This window comes from Myotis davidii, unplaced genomic scaffold (genome assembly GCF_000327345.1).
Source record: "Myotis davidii unplaced genomic scaffold, ASM32734v1 scaffold1330, whole genome shotgun sequence".
NCBI classification, from domain to species: domain Eukaryota; kingdom Metazoa; phylum Chordata; class Mammalia; order Chiroptera; family Vespertilionidae; genus Myotis; species Myotis davidii.
In genome coordinates this window covers 36,777-45,993 of record NW_006283826.1, presented here as the reverse complement: position 1 = coordinate 45,993, position 9,217 = coordinate 36,777, and the positions used below count along the sequence as shown (strand labels likewise).

General features: G+C 53.0%; 1 protein-coding gene across 1 annotated transcript in view; it reads left to right on the top strand.

Moving 5' to 3' along the window:
• Positions 1-1,249: 1,249 nt before the first annotated feature.
• TBX3 (T-box 3) overlaps positions 1,250-9,217 on the top strand; it is a gene marked incomplete at its 5' end in the record, with an annotated part of 12,284 nt that continues 4,316 nt past the window's right edge. Inside the window, 6 exons of the mRNA XM_015567499.1 lie at positions 1,250-1,779; positions 3,353-3,620; positions 4,543-4,602; positions 4,867-5,013; positions 6,968-7,044; positions 7,982-8,139. Coding sequence (XP_015422985.1) covers positions 1,250-1,779; positions 3,353-3,620; positions 4,543-4,602; positions 4,867-5,013; positions 6,968-7,044; positions 7,982-8,139 — 1,240 coding nt within the window. The remainder of the gene's footprint in view (positions 1,780-3,352; positions 3,621-4,542; positions 4,603-4,866; positions 5,014-6,967; positions 7,045-7,981; positions 8,140-9,217) is intronic.

Genomic DNA, 9,217 nt, shown 5'->3' with positions numbered 1-9,217 from the left:
GCTCGCTCCCTCCTCCCTCCCCTTCCTCCCTGGCCCTGCCTCCTCCCTCGATCCCCGGCTGGATGACTGAGGCATTTCAGACTTGGGCTGAGCGAGAACAGGCGAGCGAGCTCTGGGCTGCGGCGATCTCTCGATAAGCCACCTAGAGGCGACTCGGTGCGCGCGCTCCCCAGTGGCGCCCGCCCTCCCTCTGATCATGTTGACATATTCACAGGACAGGCAGTAGTACCGATGCGGCGCAGCGACGTTACAGTTTCCGACACCTTCTTTTTATAACTCGGCTCTATCCCTCCCAGCACTCGACCTGTGAAAACCACGCCTATGCAGCAACACAATTGGTCCGAAAGCGTCAAAGAGCCAATCAAGAGGCCCCCGGCTCCCCGCGGCCCAGAGCAGAGCCCGACCTTCTAGAGCCGCCGAGCAGACGCCCGGGGAATTCTAGAGGCGGTGGAGGGTGGCGAGGAGCTCTCGCCGGCTGGCTCGCTCCCTCCCTCTCCTCGCGCTCCCTCTCCCACTCCGTCCCTCTCTTTCTCTCTTTCTCTCTCCCTCCTTTTTCCTCGCCCCCCCCCCTCCCTCCAGACTCTCTACCCTGTGCGTCTGGACGCAGATTTAGGAAGCGAATTCGCTCACGTTTTAGGACACGGAAGACGGCAGGCGCGGGAGCAGAGCACGGCCAGATTCGGATTGAAACCCGGACACCCTCCGGAGGCTCGGCTCGGAGCGGAGGAAGGAGGAGGAGGAGGCGGCGGACGGAAGCCAGTGTGCAGTTCAAGTTTTGATAGCGCTGCTAGGAGAGGGCCTAAATCAGAGATTTTTTTCTTTTTTTTTTTTTAAGGAGAGAAACTTTTTCCGCTGTCTCGCCGGCGGTGCAAGCCGGGTCGAGCGCAACTGCAGGCGCCTCCTGCGAGGAAGGGAGAGGAACAGAGATAGGAGGGCGGGGGACGAAGGAGGAGAAGAAAAGGTAAAAAGTCTCCTAGGAGGACCGTTCGCGTTTGCAACAAAGAACTGGGGGCTGGGGCGCGCGGTCCCTGGGACCCAGGGCTGCGTGTCCGTTTGGAGCTGAGCAGCGGGGCTCGGGCGCGAGGCGTCAGCCTGCTCGCTCCTCTCGCTTCCGAAACCGACTTGCAGGGGCGGCTTTCTAAACGCGCCAGACGCCAGGACAGTCACCCCGCGACCATGTCTCCCGATCGCTCGCCTTGCCCCCTTTAAAAGCGGCGTTCTCGTCCCCAAAAGACACTTGAGACACTGAACACCCTCCCTTCGAGGTGCTTTGGTTGCGATTTTTTTTTCTTTTCGCCTATTTTTTAAAAACTATGTGCTGCTGTTAAGCAAAACAAAACAGCAGCTGCGGACTCGTGCCCGCGGAAGCCCAGCGCCCCGCCCGGAGTGGAGGAACCTCTCCATGAGAGATCCGGTCATTCCTGGGACAAGCATGGCCTACCATCCGTTCCTACCTCACCGGGCGCCGGACTTCGCCATGAGCGCGGTGCTGGGGCACCAGCCGCCCTTCTTCCCCGCGCTGACTCTGCCTCCCAACGGTGCCGCGGCGCTCTCGCTGCCCGGCGCTCTGGCCAAGCCGATCATGGATCAGTTAGTGGGGGCTGCCGAGACCGGCATCCCTTTCTCGTCCCTGGGGCCCCAGGCGCATCTGCGGCCTCTGAAGACCATGGAGCCCGAAGAAGAGGTGGAGGATGACCCCAAGGTGCACCTCGAGGCGAAGGAACTTTGGGATCAGTTCCACAAGCGGGGCACGGAGATGGTCATCACCAAGTCGGGAAGGTAAGCGAGCAGAGGGCCCCCTCCCCAGACTCGTGGAGGGTTTTTCCTCCCTTTCCCTCTCCTCCCAGAACAGTGGGTTCGTCAGTCCGTGTGGCTGACGGGGAAAACTTGGGTTCCCCTGGAACTGTGCAAAGACTCCGGGCCTGCCCGGTGCAGGCGATTTCAGCTTACCTGGGTGTCAGCCGGCGCTGGCGTTCCCTGCCTAACTCTGCAAGCCTGGGTTTCTGACGGGATAGAGTTTTAAGGAGAGCCCAGACCTACTCTGCAGGAAGAAAGAAACCCACCCCACAGCATGCAGTCTCCCTGTTCAAACCTTTCTGGAACATCCTTCTGGCTTTGTTGATGTTGTGTTTTTTGTCTGCTTCATTTTGTGCTCACAGACAAAAACTTCAAGCCCCTTTCTTTTGTGTGGGAGCCAGAGGCCTGACACCAGCTCCTCCGGCCCTTTCTGTCCACCAGACGGGCCTCTGGGGCTGGAGGGGCCCTGAGCCCGAGGCTGCCAGGTCAGAGAGGAGTCGCAGGGCAGCTGGGTTTGTTTGTCCACGCGCTTCACGTGTCCCTAATCCAAGGGAGAGTTCAGCCGGCGATTGGGGGATCATTAAGACTATGTTTGCAGACTCAAGGAGCCAGTTGGGGAGACCTAGACACATGCTTCTGTTTTGTGTGTAAATGTTCTCCACCATATTTTACATGAGGTCCTTGCCTGAAAATCAAAGATTTTTTTTTTATGGCCTTGAAGTCGATCAAGGCATAAAGTTGGAAGAATAGAAATAAAATGCCGCTCAAGATGTCTTCAGCTTTCTCTGTCTATCCCAGTCACCTGAGGCCAAAGTTCAGGACAGAAATCCTCAAACCCAGGAGACATTTAGCCAGTTTCCCCGAGACGTGCTTCCTTTTAAGTCGTGAGGATAGAACCCCAGCACTTCTGGGGAACAGGCGGCGGTTTGGGGGCCCAGGCTGGCCGTTTGGGACTGGCCTGTGCCGTGGGGGAGTGTAGTGAGCTGCGCCCGGGCGGGCTGGTTATCGGGCCTGGGAGTTCACCCCAAGCTACAAAATTCGGCTTTAGAAGGCGCCGAAGTCCAGTTTCATTTTTCGCCAGCAGCGGGATTGCTCCTCTGAAGCGGGGCTGCTTCAGAATAAACTGGACGTTCATTTCCTTGATAAGTGAAACATTTTCTCCTGGGCGAGCGGTGAAAAATTCCGGCTTTAACTGACCGCACTTTGAAAACCCTACCCTGAGCGGTGTAGAGCTGGTCCGGGGATAAGGCAGGGGCAAGAACCTGTGAAGTCACATGGACAGGAAAATATATAAAGTGAGGAGACCCTGTAGAGAAATGGAACTCTACCCCTCACTTGTTTTGAATCTTGAGGCACTTAAAGATAAATTAAAATCTGATTGATACTTCTGCTGTTGCAAGAAAACTATGTTGCGCCCAGCCGCTCCACTCTGAAACAGAGAAGCTCACCCAAAGCATTTTAAATTTGATTTAAGTATTTTAGGGTAGATAGAGGATCAAACCCAAGATTCTAAAGTGACATGTTTTTCTTTCTTTTCCCATCTCTCTTATTCCAGGCGAATGTTTCCGCCATTTAAAGTAAGATGTTCTGGGCTGGATAAAAAAGCCAAGTATATTTTGTTGATGGACATTATAGCCGCCGATGACTGTCGGTATAAATTTCACAATTCTCGGTGGATGGTGGCGGGTAAGGCTGACCCTGAAATGCCAAAGAGAATGTATATTCACCCGGACAGCCCGGCTACCGGGGAACAGTGGATGTCCAAAGTTGTCACTTTCCACAAACTGAAACTCACCAACAACATTTCGGACAAGCATGGATTTGTAAGTTTCATCGCTCCTTTCAGTAAAAAGTTCTCTCTCTCTCTCTCTGCTCTAGCAAAGGCAGCTTCCCCCTGGCCATGGGAAATCTCAGGCTTCTCTCTTCCTCTCTGTGGCCAAAGGTAGGGAACTTGTTGGATCCGGAGCAGAGCGTGTTTCTCTCCGGAGAAGGGAAGGCCCAGTCTTTCTACAAGAAGCGCACCTCGGGGCTCCTGTTCTGGGGCAGTTGTAGGGCTTGGGAAATGCCTGCCCTGACAGTAAAAGTCCAAAACCAACCGCTAGAAACTCAGTTTTTAAAAAAAGTCATGTGTTCATCAAGGTTTTCAGATAATCCTTCTTCTCTTTTGAAATCAGCCATAGTATTTCTTGGGAGAGTGTGAAAGTTCGAGGCTTCTAGGAGGTTGTGAAAGGGTGTGAGTGCATTTTTGGAAAGACCTTTTTGGGGTTTTTTTTTCTTCTCTTTTACTCGAAAAGAATTGGGCTTGGGTGAAAGTCAGGTTTTATTAGAAATGAGACTGACCTCCGGAATCAAAATTGTGTGTGTGTGTGTTGGGAGTATATATATATATTTATATATGTGGTGGGAGCATACTTAGAAACGTCCCGGAGACGTGGATGGCTTGTAAAAGTCTAGCGAAGGACCTTTTGCCCCGGCCCCTACCCCTCCCCAACATTTCAACAAAAATAAACAGTGATAAGCGAGCAATAAGCAGCAAGATTAGGCCCAGGAAGGCAAGGAGGGCGCAGAAATTTCTTCAGCGGCAGGAATTGCATTTGAAGCCCTTGATTTGATTAAGGCATAAATATTCCTCTCTGGAGTTCAGCCTCTCTGGTCTTTAAGTGGATTGGGCTCGTCAATTAGTGGACGCTTAAAGGACTGAATCATTTTGTAAATTAAAATGCATGTTTTTTTCTATCTTTTAAGACTTTGGCCTTCCCAAGCGATCACGCAGCGTGGCAGGGGAATTATAGTTTTGGTACTCAGGTAGGCTAGGGTTCAAGGTTCGGATGAACCTGAGATGGTGAGGGTGGGGGGGACCCTTTGGAAGCTGATGAGCCATTTGGAGTCTCCAGAAGATAACATTTGTCGAGTGACAAGTGCCCAAGGAGGTGCTCCCTGGAGGGGGGCTCGGTGCCAGCGCGGTGCCCTCCGGTGGGGTAGCTGTCAGCCTGGCAGGGGTCCGAGGACCCTGCTTGTCCCGCTAAGCACCCTTTTTGCTGTGTCTCTCTCCCCCGCCTGCCCCTGCAGACTATACTCAACTCCATGCACAAATACCAGCCCCGATTTCATATCGTGAGAGCCAATGACATCCTGAAACTTCCATATAGTACATTTCGGACGTACTTGTTCCCCGAAACCGAGTTCATCGCTGTGACAGCATACCAGAATGACAAGGTAATCCGAGACGCTTTTGGGGGGCCTTAAGGTGCGACTGCTCCAGCCCTTTAAGCTGCTCTGGGTGAGGGTGAGAATTGGGATGGGGGTCTTGCATTTTCTTTTGCCATTGGACCGTCCGTGGAGCTTTGGGGAGTGGGGAAGGGGAAGTGGTACCTTGCAGAGGCAGAAGAAAAAGAAAACAACAACAACAAAAACCCACTTAACCAACTAGGATTCAAGGCAGAGTGAAAAAAATGCCAAACTGACTGCAGGCGAGAAGCTCCCAGTGACCAGCCTCTGATGCCACCCGCCCCACCCCCACCCTTGACCCCAGGGCTTTCTGCTGTTTGCTCCGAGGTTTATCCTCTTCCCCTTCAGGAAGAAGGATCAAGAAATCAGGTTCCCAAGGAACCAGCGAAAGATTTAAGGCAGCAGCCAGGGGGGATCCTGGGAGAAGGATCCCAGTGGAGCCTCCTCTCTCTCTTAGCCAGAAATCCGCGAGGAGCTGGTCTGGTTTTTATTACCTTCTATGCTGCTGTGTTTTTTATGGTGTGTCAAACCTGTGTGCGTGCGTGTGCGTGTGCGTGTGCGTGTGTGTGTGTGTGTGTGAGTGTGTGCTTGGAAAAACTTACTCTGATCACAGGGTCATACTAATTGAGTTGTCTGAAGCTTTTGAGAGGAGGTGACCAAAGTCACCACTTCATTGGAAGTTGCTTCTTCCCTCCCCGGGCCTGAGGCCGGGGATTAGGAGTGTCCCAAATGGAACAGCAGGCAGCACCTGGTGTGTACAGTTATGGTGGCCTGAAGGTCATGGGCACGGAGCGGAGCACAGAGACACTTTTAGCAGGCAGTGTGGGGGGTGGGGGGTGGGGGCTGAGGACCCCTGCTCTTCAACTTCTGAACCCTGGTCCGCAGTGTGAGTGCCGCCCCAGGGACAACACCCCGCATTTTGAATTCACTGTCACTGTAGGGGGTTCCTCTGGGGCCGGCTGTTTCAGGTGTGGCGCCTTAGGACTAAGGTATCATGGCCTCCTGTCCCTGCAAGTCTAAGCGCACCAGCATTGATTCCAAGAACAAGGATTCAGCCAGGGGGCCCTTTGCTTCCTCCAGGGACCTCCAGGCACATTATTATCCCCCCAAAGGGAAGGGATTTGGAAGAGGACATAGAGGGCATTTCCCCTCGTCCCACAGAACGCACGCTCCCTCTAGCCCCAGAGCCCCACACTCTTACCTTGTTACTGTAATAATCAATTGTAGCAATTTTGATCAGACAAAGAGACCACGGGCCTTCTCTCCCTAATGGCCGTGGCAGAAGCATATAAATGAAAACAAATGTTTCCAGTGGTCATCCAGTCCTTTTAAATCTATAATTGTCAATATTATAACTCCTTAAGCACCCACCCCACCCAGGAAAAAAAAATCAAGCCCACTCTGGCATAAGGGTAGCAGAACCCCATAAGTCATCTCATTAGATTCACAGAAAAAGGTTGGAGTGTACGGTGTGTGCGCGCGTTTGTGTGTGTGGTGTGTGTGGGGCTGAGAAATGTGCCACAACGCATCTGATGATTAATTGCACGGTATTAAAAAAACGCAAAACGAAAGCATACCTTTAAAGTCTACAGGTTGTCCCTTTTGACAATTCTGACAACTTTTCCATTTCTAAGCCCAGGCTGTTGGCTGCCCTGAGAAAAGAATGAGGCATCTCCCAGGTGGGGCCCTTTCAGCCTGGAGTCCTGGTTTAGCCCCCTCTGGAAGAGGCACACGAGGTGGGGGGGTCCCCTTTGAGTTTTACCTCCGGCCCCTCCATACATCTGCCTGTAACGCCTCTCCCTTTCTCTTCAACCTAGCACATCCCAGCGACCTCCCCTGTTGGCAGTCAAGGCTCTAGTGAACTGCTAAGTTGAGGGAAACACTCAGAACATTCTAGAACACGAGGCCAACGTGTCTTTCTTGCTTGTGTGTCCTCCTCTAGATAACCCAGTTAAAAATAGACAACAACCCTTTTGCGAAAGGATTCCGGGACACTGGAAATGGCCGGAGAGAGAAAAGGTGAGCTGAGACAATTATTTCTTTCTCAGATAATTTAGAAAAATCACTTCGCTAGGTCCCAAGTCTCAACTGTGGGGTGCAGGCCCTTATATTAGGGGAGGGAGGAGAAGGTGGTCGTGAACTCCCCTCTGCCACATGCTTGCTGGTTTCTATACACTGGTTCTTCTAACACCTACATGTCACCTTAAAGGACGTTAGCTAGGCCACACCATGGTTCTCTCGGGAAGAAAAAGGACAGTGATAATCAGCTATATACAGATGCTATTAATTCCTAATTAATTGAAGTTACTCCTGGACAGGTCCCGGGAAAGGACTAAGCCATTCACAAAATGCTTTGGAATTTTTGCAAATACCATCAGACAGAACGGAGGCCCCTGGAGCAACCTGGGGCCCCCTCCTTTGTGGGTACAGGGATCATTTTGCATCAAGCAGACAGCTGGAGAGGCTATGAAAGGAGCTCTCCCCTCCCCCCACCCGCTTTCAAAGAATTTCTAAAATCCAGAAAATTAACCCAAATTTTTAACTTACCCCCTGAGGGAAGGCAGGCGCTAAAAAGTAATTTCTAACGTCTAAGTAGGTTTTTTTCCCCTCCTCCAATTAATAGGGACGGATCACAGATAAGTGCAGCGTGAAATAACCACTTCCTCCCCTCTTAGCCACCAGTGGGGAGTTTGTCGGCTTTTTGTTTTTAAACCAAATCACAGCCCACACCCTTTCCCTAATGCACCTGAAGCCATCTTCCACCGGACGACACCCCTGGGCCACCGTCTTCAGCCCAGGGAGAGGGTCAGGAACAATGTGTGGGTCTGTGTGGCTGTCCCCGGGGCCTGGGGCCCCCTCCTTTGCTTGTGGCCCGGGGTGAGGTGCGCGCCTCCGGGGAGAGGGTGAGCCACGGGGACGGGGCGATCTGTGCTGACGCTGGTGTGGGCTTCTGCAGGAAACAGCTCACCCTCCAGTCCATGAGGGTGTACGAGGACCGGCACAAAAAGGACACGGGCACCTCGGACGAGTCCTCCAGCGAGCAGGCAGCCTTCAGCTGCTTCGCTCAGTCCTCCTCCCCGGCTGTCTCCACTGTTGGCACCTCCAACCTCAAAGGTAAGCCAGCCTGGGCACCTGGATGATGTCCGGACTCCAGTCATGGAGGCCTGGGGGAGTGGGGGGCTGGGGCACCCACCAGAGAGCTTGCCCCTCACAATCTGCAGACCTTCCTAGAAGTCCCTAAACAGGAGCCAGTGCTCCAGAAGGGGCCCAGGTGTGTCCTCCCCTCCCTGAGCTGGTATAAGGTGTGGGCAGAACCCCTTCCCTCAAACCTCAGTTTGGCTGTGAGTAGGGTGGTGTCTGTATATTTCCTCTGGGCGGGGGCAGCTTAGAAAACATGCCTGGGACCCCCCCCCTTCCTACCCCCCCCCCACACACACACACTGTCTCCAAACAACTACTGACTTTCTACCATCTTTGACCTCAAAAGTCAGACGTGTTGGGCTAGGGGTGGGCGGAGGAGGGAGGCCAGGGATTCCCCACCACCTGGAAAGGGAAGGTGACCTAGAACACCTCCAGTGGTAGAGCCACAACCTGTGAGAGGGGATGGGCCTCGGGGTGTGAGTCCCGGAGGGAGGGGATGGTTCAAATCCCCAGTCCGTTTCCTGTGTTTAAAGAGCAAAGAACTATTTATCTGGAAAGACACACACGCTCTCGCAACGGGAAGAGACCTGTTTTTCCGTTTCATCAAATGGAAGTCCTTTATGTCTTCAATCCATTTAAGCTTTAAACATAACATTAGATGCCTTTGCCGTTTTTTTTCTGGTGGGACACCCACCGAGGGTGTGGTGAAAGCAAAAGGAACCTACCCTTGTCAGGGGGCAGGGAGGGGGCGGCCCAGCACCCATCTCTGTCTGCAGGGAAGGGGCAGTCAGAGGCTCCCCTGAGTGTGTGTGTTGGGGGCAGGGAGCGCGTTTCTGCCACCACCAATTCAGGTGTCAGGGTTCTCTCCAAACAAATCCTTCCCCAAGAATTCACAAATTTGTGGAAGGCACTGATCAGCCACTAAACAAAGACCCGGATGGTGGCTAGGAGGTGTTCCCACAGTGAGTTTTAGTGCGAGTCCTTGTTATTTAAAAGAAATTTGCAACTGAAAGGCAAGTAAAGGCAGTCTGACAGCAGTAGGAGCCAAATC